This window comes from Salvelinus alpinus, chromosome 31 (assembly GCF_045679555.1).
Source record: "Salvelinus alpinus chromosome 31, SLU_Salpinus.1, whole genome shotgun sequence".
NCBI lineage: Eukaryota > Metazoa > Chordata > Actinopteri > Salmoniformes > Salmonidae > Salvelinus > Salvelinus alpinus.
Window position 1 is genome coordinate 32,602,705 of NC_092116.1, and position 14,734 is coordinate 32,617,438.

General features: G+C 44.5%; 1 protein-coding gene across 3 annotated transcripts in view; it reads right to left on the reverse strand.

Annotated features, from left to right (window-relative positions):
- The window catches only part of LOC139561347 (dachshund homolog 2-like), a 79,395-nt gene that overhangs the window by 34,692 nt on the left and 29,969 nt on the right, over positions 1-14,734 (reverse strand). For all 3 annotated transcript variants that reach the window (XM_071378373.1, XM_071378374.1, XM_071378372.1), the window contains exon 2: positions 1,238-1,353. In XM_071378373.1, the coding sequence (XP_071234474.1) occupies positions 1,238-1,353 (116 nt within the window). The remainder of the gene's footprint in view (positions 1-1,237; positions 1,354-14,734) is intronic.

Here is a 14,734-nt window from a genome sequence, read left to right on the forward strand (position 1 = left end):
CTCCCTCCCTCTCCACCCCTCCCTCCCTTTCTCTCCACCCCTCCCTCCCCCCTCTCCATCTCTCCCTCCCTCTCCACCCCTCCCTCTCTCTCCACCCCTCCCTCCCTCTCTCGCCACCCCTCCCTCCCTCTCTCTCCACCCCTCTCTCTCCACCCCTCCCTCCCTCTCCATCTCTCCCTCTCTCTCCACCCCTCCCTCTCTCTCCACCCCTCCCTCTCTCTCCACCCCTCCCTCTCTCCCCACCCCTCCACCCCTCCCTCCCTCTCTCTCCACCCCTCCCTCCCTCTCTCTCCACCCCTCTCTCTCCACCCCTCCCTCCCTCTCTCTCCACCCCTCTCTCTCCACCCCTCCCTCCCTCCCTCTCTCTCCACCCCTCCCTCTCTCTCCACCCCTCCCTCCCTCTCTCTCCACCCCTCCCTTTCTCTCCACCCCTCCCTCCCTCTCTCTCCACCCCTCCCTCTCTCTCCACCCCTCCCTCCCTCTCTCTCCACCCCTCCCTCCCTCTCTCTCCACCCCTCTCTCTCCACCCCTCCCTCCCTCTCTCTCCACCCCTCCCTCCCTCTCTCTCCACCCCTCTCTCTCCACCCCTCCCTCCCTCCCTCTCTCTCCACCCCTCCCTCTCTCTCCACCCCTCCCTCTCTCTCCACCCCTCCCTCCCTCTCTCTCCACCCCTCCCTCTCTCTCCACCCCTCCCTCCCTCTCTCTCCACCCCTCTCTCTCCACCCCTCCCTCCCTCTCTCTCCACCCCTCTCTCTCCACCCCTCCCTCCCTCCCTCTCTCTCCACCCCTCCCTCTCTCTCCACCCCTCCCTCCCTCTCTCTCCACCCCTCCCTCCCTCTCTCTCCACCCCTCTCTCTCCACCCCTCCCTCCCTCCCTCTCTCTCCACCCCTCCCTCTCTCTCCACCCCTCCCTCCCTCTCTCTCCACCCCTCCCTCTTCATCCCTCTCTGTGTGATAAATAAAACCTACAGTAGTGACATATGGGTCTAAGCATGACACTATGCATACTAATGATGACGGGGCAGAAAGATGTTGCATCATGTTCTATGTCCTGCTGAACATGGAAAGCATTACCACAGACACACACAGACACACACAGAGACACACACAGAGACACACACACACACACACACACACACACACACACACACACACACACACACACACACACACACACACACACACACACACACACACACACACACACACACACACACACACACACACAGTATCTTACCTGCGTGAGAGAACATTCCAGGTGACAGCATGCTGTGAACCCCAGGGTGGAGAAGCCTGGAGCTTTCCCGAATCCCTCCCCCGACAGAGAGCTTCGGAGGGCGGCCCGGACGAGAGCTGAGCGACGGGGGAGAGGGGGGGAGGGGGGGGAGAGAATTTGAGGTAACGGCTGTAAAGACAGTACACACACAAAAGAATGAGAGGAGACTCTCTCTCTCTGACTTTGGAGAACCATCTGTTCCCCCCACGGAGACCTCTGCGTTTCCATCTCTTCATTCTACAGTAATGACTGCAGCAGGCAAACAGAGAGAGAGCGGAATAAAAAATGTAAAAAAAAAAAAAAATGTATTTACACAGAAGCATCCAGGGTCAATGCCCTGCTCAAGGGCACGTTGACAAATCTACCACCGGGCCAAAAAACGTGACGCCGAACCCTCCAAGATCTCACCACAGTTCCCCACTAGCTGTCCCTCAACCATTCAAGATCCCACCACAGTTCCCCACTAGCTGTCCCTCAACCATTCAAGACCCCTCCCACAGTTCCCCACTAGCTGTCACTCAACCATTCAAGATCCCACCACAGTTCCCCACTAGCTGTCCCTCAACCCTCCAAGATCCCACCACAGTTCCCCACTAGCTGTCCCTCAACCCTCCAAGATCTCACCACAGTTCCCCACTAGCTGTCCCTCAACCCTCCAAGATCTCACCACAGTTCCCCACTAGCTGTCCCTCAACCCTCCAAGATCTCACCACAGTTCCCCACTAGCTGTCCCTCAACCCTCCAAGATCTCACCACAGTTCCCCACTAGCTGTCCCTCAACCCTCCAAGATCTCACCACAGTTCCCCACTAGCTGTCCCTCAACCATTCAAGATCTCACCACAGTTCCCCACTAGCTGTCCCTCAACCCTCCAAGACCCCACCACAGTTCCCCACTAGCTGTCCCTCAACCCTCCAAGATCCCCCCACAGTTCCCCACTAGCTGTCCCTCAACCCTCCAAGATCCCCCCACAGTTCCCCACTAGCTGTCCCTCAACCCTCCAAGATCCCCCCACAGTTCCCCACTAGCTGTCCCTCAACCATTCAAGATCCCACCACAGTTCCCCACTAGCTGTCCCTCAACCATTCAAGATCTTACCACAGTTCCCCACCTAGCTGTCCCTCAACCATTCAAGATCTCACCACAGTTCCCCACTAGCTGTCCCTCAACCCTCCAAGATCTCACCACAGTTCCCCACTAGCTGTCCCTCAACCATTCAAGATCCCACCACAGTTCCCCACTAGCTGTCCCTCAACCATTCAAGATCTTACCACAGTTCCCCACCTAGCTGTCCCTCAACCATTCAAGATCTCACCACAGTTCCCCACTAGCTGTCCCTCAACCATTCAAGACCCTTCCCACAGTCCCCCCTCCAAGTATAAAAATAAAAATAAAAAATACAATTAATTCAATTTCCCCAAAGAACCCCCCAATGCACCAACAACCGAGAGAATCAACTATAGTGATAAAAGGAAAAGACAGAAGAAAACAGCAAACAACAATGCCAATTTTTTTTTTAAACAAAATAATACATTTAATACAAAGGACATCAAGGACAACTAAAATCATAACAGCAATGCTAACTGTATATGTTTGTGTGCATGTCTTGCACTATTACATGTATGTGTGTATTCTTGTATGTGTTTATTTGAATGAGAGTGTGTGTATATGCATGTGTACAAACACCTGCACGGCATCAGCCTCAGGCAAACCGGCATTAGTTGTAAAAACACTGCCACTTAGTGTCATTCAAATGAACTTTTTATTATGTTTTATTTAGACTTTTTATTTTTTTACTTTTATCTTTTGACCATCATTCTCTCACAGCAACTCTACTCCCACTTGTCTCCAATTCCACATCCCAACCCTCAGCTTCCCTCAGCCCATCCCATCTATCTCTGCTGGCCACCCACGTCGTGTTTCTACGCAACACATATCTTTCAACTATGCTATGATGTTTAACATACAATTTCAATCTACCTAATGGAATAGAATCTACAGATTGCGTGTTGAAGATAAATACTTTTACTGAGATGTCAAAATTCCTCCTTGTTGTTCAGTACACAATCTAAACTCACGACGCGCGGGCAGGTCCAGGCAAAAGTTCAGACGAAAAGTCAAAAAGTTCCGTTACAGTCCGTAGAAACATGTCAAACGAAGTATAGAATCAATCTTTAGGATGTTTTTAACATAAATCTTCAATAATGTTCCAACCGGAGAATTCCTTCCTGTCTTCAGAAAAGCAATGGAACAGAGCTCGCTCTCACGTGAACGAGCGTCACGAGCGCAAGGCATTCTGGCAGACCTCTGACTCATTCCCCTCTCATTCGGACCCACTTCACAGTAGAAGCATCATACAAGGTTCTAAAGACTGTTGACATCTAGTGGAAGCCTTAGGAAGTGCAACATGACCCATATCCTACTGTATCTTCAATAGGGAATGAGTTGAAAAATAACCAACCTCAGATTTCCCACTTCCTGGTTGGATTTTTTTCTCAGATTCTTGCCTGCCATATGAGTTCTGTTATACTCACAGACATCATTCAAACAGTTCTAGAAACTTCAGAGTGTTTTCTATCTAAATCTACTACTAAAATGCATATATTAGCAACTGGGACTGAGTAGCAGGCAGTTTACTCTGGGCACGCTTTTCGTCCAAACGTGAAAATGCTGCGCCCTATCCATAACAATTAAGCTCCTTTCCCCTGATTTTGATCAGCTCCTTTTGTTGATAGTGTTCAAATGTTGCGATAATCAGTCGGGGACCCTTGGTTTTGTCGCTCTGACAAAATTATTTTATTAATAACCTTTTCTCAATATAGGGGGTGCTGTTTCAACATTACCATTTATCGTTCCCAAATTAAACTGCCTCGTACTCAATTCTTGCTCGTACAATATGCATATTATTATTACTATTGGATAGAAAACACTCTCTAGTTTCTAAAACCGTTTGAATTATTTCTCTGAGTGAAACAGAACTCGTTTGGCAGCGAAATTCGTGACAGGTAACTGCAAAATCTGAAAATGTAGACTCTGTTCTAGGATCAGTTTAAAACTCTGTATGTATACTATGGGTCGACATGAACTGCACGCGCCTTCCCCTGGATGTCAGTAACCAATGAGAATTGGAATGGAGTTTCTAGGCAGATCTGAGACCTTATAAAAGCCCATGGCATGGGGGGTGCACTCTTTTCAACCTTCGTCATGACGCAAAGAAGGACCTCAGGATGGCATTCTCAAAAGCTCAAGTTATAGGCCTTAGATATATCCGGCTCTGATTTTATTCGATATAGGTGTTAGAAACATCATAACGAAGTTATTTTAAACCGAGTTATATCAGTTTATGTGAGTATATTGCGATTTTCGGAATTTCCTTTGTATTGCGTTTTGAAGATTTGGGCATGTCTGTGCCACATATCTAATGTTTGCTGCTATTTCCAAAGTTGAAGAGGACGTTTTACAACCGAGCAACGATTCTTTTGGACAAAGGACAACTTGCCCAAGATTCTGATGGAAGCTCTTCCAAAAGTAAGAGCTATTTATGATGTTATTCCGTATTTCTGTGGAAAAATGTAAAATGAGTTGTCCGCCATTAATTTCGGCACTGGTCTGGCTGTAACGCACACTGTATGTCTAGTAACGTTAATTTTAAAAATCTAACACAGCGGTTGCATTAATAACTAATGCATCTTTCATTTGCTGTCCAACCTGTATTTTTTAGTCAAGTTTACGATTAGTTATCGATTAGATTAGGTGCCTCTCCAAGATGGCACCGGCCAGAATGCCTGAAATGTTGCTACTGATCACATTGTATAACCACGATTTGTGCTGCTAAATATGCACATTTTCGAACAAAACCTATATGCATTGTGTAATATGATGTTACAGGACTGTCATCTGATGAAGTTTATCAAGGTTAGTCAAAAATTATATATCTTTTGCTGGATTGTTACGATCGCTAACCTTTGCTGCTGGTAAATTGCTTGTGTTTCTGGTTATTGTGGTAAGCTAATATAATGCTATATTGTGTTTTCGCTGTAAAACACTTAAAAAATCTGAAATATTGGCTGGATTCACAAGATGTTGGTCTTTCATTTGCTGTACGCTGTGTATTTTTCAGAAATGTTTTATGATGCGTATTTCGGTATTTGACGTTGGTCTCTGTAATTATTCTGGCTGCATCGATGCTATTTCAGATTGCAGCTGCAATGTAGAACTGTGATTTATACCTGAAATATGCACATTTTTCGAACAAAACATATGCTATACAATAAATATGTTATCAGACTGTCATCTGATGAAGTTTTTTCTTGGTTAGTGACTATTTATATCTTTATTTGGTCGAATTTGTGAACGCTACCTATGCAGTAAGAAAATGGTGGAGAGAAAAAAGTTGAGTCTTTTGCTATCGTGGTTAGCTAATAGAAATACATATTGTGTCTTCCCTGTAAAACATTTTAAAAATCAGAAATGATGGCTGGATTCACAAGATCTGTATCTTTCATCTGGTGTCTTGGACTTGTGATTTCATGATATTTAGATGCTAGTATTTACTTGTGGCGCTATGCTAGGCTATGCTAGTCAGCTTTTTTACTGATGGGGGTGCTCCCGGATCCGGGATGAGTACCAAGTAAAAGTTAATTAAATTATTTTATTTTGCACAGAGGGTAGACACACACACACACACAAGCATGTGCACGCACACACACACACAGCTGGGTAGTTTATCATTACATGGTAAAGTCAATATGCTGTAAAGAGAGAGGAAAGAGAGAGAGAGAGAGATGAGGAGGGCAGAGGGTCAATATCCCTTCTGTTAGATTAAGAGCCCTAATATCACACAGGAACAACAGATCTCTAATATCACACAGGAACAACAGATCTCTAATATCACACAGGAACAACAGATCTCTAATATCACACAGGAACAACAGATCTCTAATACCACACAGGAACAACAGATCTCTAATATCACACAGGAACAGCAGATCTCTAATACCACACAGGAACAACAGATCTCTAATATCACACAGGAACAACAGATCTCTAATACCACACAGGAACAACAGATCTCTAATATCACACAGGAACAACAGATCTCTAATACCACACAGGAACAACAGATCTCTAATACCACACAGGAACAACAGATCTCTAATACCACACAGGAACAACAGATCTCTAATATCAAACAGGAACAAAAGATCTCTGATATCACAGGAACAACAGATCTCTAATACCACACAGGAACAACAGATCTCTAATACCACAGGAACAACAGATCTCTAATACCACACAGGAACAACAGATCTCTAATACCACACAGGAACAACAGATCTCTAATACCACACAGGAACAACAGATCTCTAATATCACACAGGAACAACAGATCTCTGATACCACACAGGAACAACAGATCTCTGATACCACACAGGAACAACAGATCTCTAATATCACAGGAACAACAGATCTCGAATACCACACAGGAACAACAGATCTCTAATATCACACAGGAACAACATATCTCTAATATCACACAGGAACAACAGATCTCTGATACCACACAGGAACAACAGATCTCTAATATCACACAGGAACAACAGATCTCTAATATCACACAGGAACAACAGATCTCTAATATCAAACAGGAACAACAGATCTCTAATATCACACAGGAACAACAGATCTCTAATACCACAGGAACAACAGATCTCTAATATCACACAGGAACAACAGATCTCTAATACCACAGGAACAACAGATCTCTAATATCACACAGGAACAACAGATCTCTAATATCACACAGGAACAACAGATCTCTAATACCACAGGAACAACAGATCTCTAATATCACACAGGAACAACAGATCTCTAATACCACAGGAACAACAGATCTCTAATATCACCGGAACAACAGATCTCTAATATCACACAGGAACAACAGATCTCTAATATCACACAGGAACAACAGATCTCTAATACCACACAGGAACAACAGATCTCTAATACCACAGGAACAACAGATCTCTAATATCACACAGGAACAACAGATCTCTAATACCACAGGAACAACAGATCTCTAATATCAAACAGGAACAACAGATCTCAAATCCACACAGGAACAACAGATCTCAAATCCACACAGGAACAACAGATCTCTAATACCACACAGGAACAACAGATCTCAAATACCACACAGGAACAACAGATCTCAAATACCACACAGGAACAACAGATCTCTAATATCACACAGGAACAACAGATCTCTAATACCACACAGGAACAACAGATCTCAAATACCACACAGGAACAACAGATCTCAAATATCACACAGGAACAACAGATCTCTAATATCACACAGGAACAACAGATCTCTAATACCACACAGGAACAACAGATCTCAAATACCACACAGGAACAACAGATCTCAAATACCACACAGGAACAACAGATCTCAAATCCACACAGGAACAACAGATCTCTAATATCACACAGGAACAACAGATCTCTAATACCACACAGGAACAACAGATCTCCAATACCACACAGGAACAACAGATCTCTAATATCACACAGGAACAACAGATCTCTAATATCACACAGGAACAACAGATCTCTAATATCACACAGGAACAACAGATCTCTAATATCACACAGGAACAACAGATCTCTAATATCACACAGGAACAACAGATCTCTAATATCACACAGGAACAACAGATCTCTAATATCACACAGGAACAACAGATCTCTAATATCACACAGGAACAACAGATCTCTAATATCACACAGGAACAACAGATCTCTAATACCACACAGGAACAACAGATCTCTAATATCACACAGGAACAACAGATCTCTAATATCACACAGGAACAACAGATCTCTAATACCACACAGGAACAACAGATCTCTAATATCACACAGGAACAACAGATCTCTAATATCACACAGGAACAACAGATCTCAAATCCACACAGGAACAACAGATCTCTAATACCACACAGGAACAACAGATCTCAAATACCACACAGGAACAACAGATCTCTAATATCACACAGGAACAACAGATCTCTAATATCACACAGGAACAACAGATCTCTAATACCACACAGGAACAACAGATCTCTAATACCACAGGAACAACAGATCTCTAATATCACACAGGAACAACAGATCTCTAATACCACAGGAACAACAGATCTCTAATATCAAACAGGAACAACAGATCTCTAATATCACACAGGAACAACAGATCTCAAATCCACACAGGAACAACAGATCTCTAATACCACACAGGAACAACAGATCTCTAATACCACACAGGAACAACATATCTCAAATACCACACAGGAACAACAGATCTCTAATATCACACAGGAACAACAGATCTCTAATACCACACAGGAACAACAGATCTCAAATCCACACAGGAACAACAGATCTCTAATATCACACAGGAACAACAGATCTCTAATACCACACAGGAACAACAGATCTCTAATACCACACAGGAACAACAGATCTCAAATCCACACAGGAACAACAGATCTCTAATATCACACAGGAACAACAGATCTCTAATATCACACAGGAACAACAGATCTCTAATACCACACAGGAACAACAGATCTCTAATATCACACAGGAACTACAGATCTCTAATACCACACAGGAACAACAGATCTCTAATATCACACAGGAACAACAGATCTCTAATATCACACAGGAACAACAGATCTCTAATATCACACAGGAACAACAGATCTCTAATACCACACAGGAACAACAGATCTCTAATATCACACAGGAACAACAGATCTCTAATACCACACAGGAACAACAGATCTCAAATCCACACAGGAACAACAGATCTCTAATACCACACAGGAACAACAGATCTCTAATACCACACAGGAACAACAGATCTCTAATATCACACAGGAACAACAGATCTCAAATCAACACAGGAACAACAGATCTCTAATATCACACAGGAACAACAGATCTCTAATATCACACAGGAACAACAGATCTCTAATATCACACAGGAACAACAGATCTCTAATATCACACAGGAACAACAGATCTCTAATATCACATAGGAACAACAGATCTCTAATATCACACAGGAACAACAGATCTCTAATACCACACAGGAACAACAGATCTCTAATACCACACAGGAACAACAGATCTCTAATATCACAGGAACAACAGATCTCTAATACCACACAGGAACAACAGATCTCTAATATCACACAGGAACAACAGATCTCTAATATCACACAGGAACAACAGATCTCTAATACCACACAGGAACAACAGATCTCTAATATCACAGGAACAACAGATCTCTAATACCACACAGGAACAACAGATCTCTAATATCACACAGGAACAACAGATCTCTAATATCACACAGGAACAACAGATCTCTAATATCACACAGGAACAACAGATCTCTAATATCACAGGAACAACAGATCTCAAATATCACAGGAACAACAGATCTCTAATACCACACAGGAACAACAGATCTCTAATATCACACAGGAACAACAGATCTCTAATATTACACAGGAACAACAGATCTCTAATATCACACAGGAACAACAGATCTCTAATACCACACAGGAACAACAGATCTCTAATATCACACAGGAACAACAGATCTCTAATATCACACAGGAACAACAGATCTCTAATACCACACAGGAACAACAGATCTCTAATATCACACAGGAACAACAGATCTCTAATACCACACAGGAACAACAGATCTCTAATACCACACAGGAACAACAGATCTCTAATACCACACAGGAACAACAGATCTCTAATACCACACAGGAACAACAGATCTCTAATACCACACAGGAACAACAGATCTCTAATATCACAGGAACAACAGATCTCTAATACCACACAGGAACAACAGATCTCTAATACCACAGGAACAACAGATCTCTAATATCACACGGGACCAACAGATCTCTAATACCACACAGGAACAACAGATCTCTAATACCACACAGGAACAAAAGATCTCTAATACCACACAGGAACAACAGATCTCTAATATCACACAGGAACAACAGATCTCTAATACCACACAGGAACAACAGATCTCTAATACCACACAGGAACAACAGATCTCTAATACCACACAGGAACAACAGATCTCTAATACCACACAGGAACAACAGATCTCTAATACCACACAGGAACAAAAGATCTCTAATACCACACAGGAACAAAAGATCTCTAATACCACACAGGAACAAAAGATCTCTAATACCACACAGGAACAACAGATCTCTAATACCACACAGGAACAAAAGATCTCTGATACCACACAGGAACAACAGATCTCAAATATCACACAGGAACAACAGATCTCTAATACCACACAGGAACAACAGATCTCTAATATCACAGGAACAACAGATCTCTAATATCACAGGAACAACAGATCTCTAATACCACACAGGAACAACAGATCTCTAATACCACACAGGAACAACAGATCTCAAATACCACACAGGAACTACAGATCTCTAATATCAAACAGGAACAACAGATCTCTAATACCACACAGGAACAACAGATCTCTAATATCACACAGGAACAACAGATCTCTAATATCACACAGGAACAACAGATCTCTAATATCACACAGGAACTACAGATCTCTAATACCACACAGGAACAACAGATCTCTAATATCACACAGGAACAACAGATCTCTAATATCACACAGGAACAACAGATCTCTAATATCACACAGGAACAACAGATCTCTAATATCACACAGGAACAACAGATCTCTAATACCACACAGGAACTACAGATCTCTAATACCACACAGGAACAACAGATCTCTAATATCACACAGGAACAACAGATCTCTGATACCACACAGGAACAACAGATCTCTAATACCACACAGGAACAACAGATCTCTAATACCACACAGGAACAACAGATCTCTAATATCACACAGGAACAACAGATCTCTAATATCACACAGGAACAACAGATCTCTAATACCACACAGGAACAACAGATCTCTAATATCACACAGGAACAACAGATCTCTAATATCACAGGAACAACAGATCTCTAATATCACAGGAACAACAGATCTCTAATATCACACAGGAACAATATCTGCATTGCTCGCTGTTTGGGGTTAAAGGCTGGTTTCTGCACCACTTTGTGACATCTGCTGTTCCAAAAGAATAAAGACATTTCAAATGTTATATCACGTGCAAATAGTTAAAGTATGAAATTGAAAATAAATAAACATAAACATGGGTGGTATTTACAATGCTTTTTGTTCTTTGTTATGGAAGGTTTGGAAATCGCTTTCTTTTAGGTGGTTGTAGAATTTAACGTCTCTTTTCTGGATGTTGGTAATTAGCGGGTATCGGCCTGCATTATTTGGTGTTTTACGTTGTACACGGAGGATATTTATGCAGAATTCTGTTCTGCATGCAGAGTCTCAATTTTTGTGTTTGTCCCATTTTGAGAATTCTTGGTTGGTGAGTGGACCCCAGACCTCACAACCATAAAGGGCAATGGGTTCTATAACTGATTCAAGTATTTGTAGCCAGATCCTAATTGGTATGTTGAATTCTTTCTCTCTCATGCTTGCTTGCTGGACAATCTAGGGACACTAGACAGAGATGTGTGATAAACCCGCAGCACACACAAACAATGAGGTCATTCATCGGGCCAATCAAAAGAGTGTTCAACGGAACAGAAGCGAAGAGAAAAATAAACATCTATCCTTCTTTTCCCTCCCTCCCTCCCTCCCTCCCTCCCTCCCTCCCTCCCTCCCTCCCTCCCTCCCTCTCTCTCTCTCCCTCTCCCTCCCTCCCTCCCTCCCTCTCTCTCTATCCATCTCCCTCCCTCCCTCTCTCTCTCTCCCTCTCTATCCATCTCCCTCCCTCCCTCTCTCTCTCTCCCTCTCTATCTCCCTCTCTCTCTCCCTCCCTCTCTCTCTCCCTCTCTCCCTCCCTCCCTCCCTCTCTCCCTCCCTCTCTCCCTCCTCCAGACAGGTGCAGAGCAGGGAGAAAAACACTCCTCAATATTTAACCTTGTTTGATTAAATATTAAATCATGAACCACTGATTGTCTGTAATACTGGGCAATGTGGTTACTGTGTGGGTTACCGTGTGGGTTACCGTGTGGGTTACCGTTACCGTGTGGTTACTGTTACCGTGTGGTTACCATGGTTACCGTGTGTGCGAGAGAGAGAGAATGCAAGAGAGTTGATGAAGTTTGTACAACACATTCCTGATGTCGATTAAACAGCTGACTGGTTGAGTCAACTAACCCCCGTTAGACACAGAACATTAACTATGAGAGAGAGAGAGAGAGAGAGAGAGAGCGAGAGGAGAGGGAGAGGGAGGGAGAGGGAGGGAGAGAGGAGAGAGAGAAGGAGGGAGAGAGAGAGAGAGAGAGAGGGAGGGAGAGAGAGAGAGAGAGAGAGGGAGGGAGAGAGAGAGAGAGAAGAGAGAGACGAGAGAGAGAGACAGAGAGAGAGAGAGAGAAATAGAGAGAGCGAGAGAGAGAGAGAGAGAGAAATAGAGAGAGAGACAGAGAGAAATAGAGAGAGAGAGAGAGAGAGAGAGAGAGAGAGAGAGAGAGAGAGAGAGACCGAGAGAGAGAAATAGAGAGAGAGAAATAGAGAGAGAGAGAGAGAGAGAGAGAGAGAGAGAGAGAGAGAGAGAGAGAGAGAGAGAGAGAGAGAAATAGAGAGAGAGAGAGAGATTCCCTTGCATCACTCCACTTTGCTCTTTCTCTCCTAACTGTATCATTCCCTCCCTCCCAAACTCCACTCCTCCTCACCATCCCTCCACCCGCCTCTTTCTCTCTCTATAGTGTGTGTAAATGTGGTGATCGCTCCTGTCACCCCAAGGACACCCATCCTCCATCCATCCCTCCTCTCTCTCTCTCTCTCTCTCTCTCTCTCTCTCTCTCTCTCTCTCTCTCTCTCTCTCTCTCTCTCTCTCTCTCTCTCTCTCTCTCTCTCTCTCTCTCTCTCTCTCTCTCTCTCTCTCTCTCTCTCTCTCTCTCTCTCTCTCTCACACTCCCTCCCTCCCTCCCTCCCTCCCTCCACTCCCTCTACCTCCCTCCATCCATCCCTCTTTTCTCCCTCCCTCCCTCCGCTCCCTCTACCTCCCTCCCTCTACCTCCATCCATCCCTATTTCCTCCCTCCCTCCCTCCCTCCCTCCCTCCCTCTACCTCCCTCCCTCCATCCCTCTTTTCTCCCTCCCTCCCTCCCTCCCTCCCTCCCTCCCTCCGCTCCCTTTACCTCCCTCCATCCATCCCTCTTTTCTCCCTCCCTCCCTCCCTCCCTCCCTCCCTCCCTCTCACTTGTTCTCTCTCTCACTCTCTTTGCCCCACTTCTTTGACAGAGGACACCTGCAATCCAATAAAACAGCTGGAGTGTGTGTAAAGTGCGGAGTCAACAGAAACAGCGATGACACCCTCTAAGCCTGACAGTAATGTCAGAGAGAGAGAGAGAGAGATGGGAAAAGAGAGAGAGGGAGAGAGGGGGCAGAGAGAGAGGGGGAGAGAGAGGGGGGAGGGGAAAAGAGAGAGAGGGAGAGGGGGGAGAGAGCGAGAGAGGGGGACAGAGAGAGGGAGGGGAAAAGAGGGAGAGGGAGGGGAAAAGAGAGAGATGGAGAGATGGGAAAAGAGAGAGAGGGGGAGAGAGAAAGGGAGGGGAAAAGAGAGAGAGGGAGAGGGGGGAGAGGGGGGGGGGAAGAGAGAGAGGGAGGTGAAAAGAGAGAGAGAGCGAGAGCGTGAGAGGGAGGGGAAAGGAGAGAGAGAGAGAGGGAGAGAGAGAGAGAGAGAGGCGAAAGGAGAGAGAGAGAGAGAGAGAGAGAGAGGGAGGCGAAAGGAGAGAGAGAGAGAGGGAGAGAGAGAGAGAGGGAGGCGAAAGGAGAGAGAGAGAGAGAGATGATGAAGGATAGAAAGTGAGACAACCAGGGTGAACACGTACTGCTTCCCCTAACCCAGTCATTACAGCTTTTACCAGAAGGACACAGACCTCATCTCAGTTTTTACAGGAATCAGAACATTTCCCGTCAATCATTAAACACACATCTGTCAGAACACACACGTTCTCAGTTGACAGGTGAGACAGACAGTCCCCACTGCTACTCCAACCAGCTGTAAATTATATACAGAGCACAGTGAAATGATATATAGAGCACAGTGAAGTTAAAGAGAGAGAGACAGACAGAGACAGAGGGATAGAGAAAGAGAGAGAGAGAAAGAGAGAGAGACAGAGAGACAGAGAGACAGAGAGAGAGAGACAGAGAGAGAAAGAGAGAGAGAGACAGAGAAAGAGAGAGAGAGACAGAGAGAGAGAGAGAGAAAGAGAGAGAGAGAGAGACAGAGAAAGAGAGAGAGAGAAAGAGGGAGAGAGTGAGAGAGAGA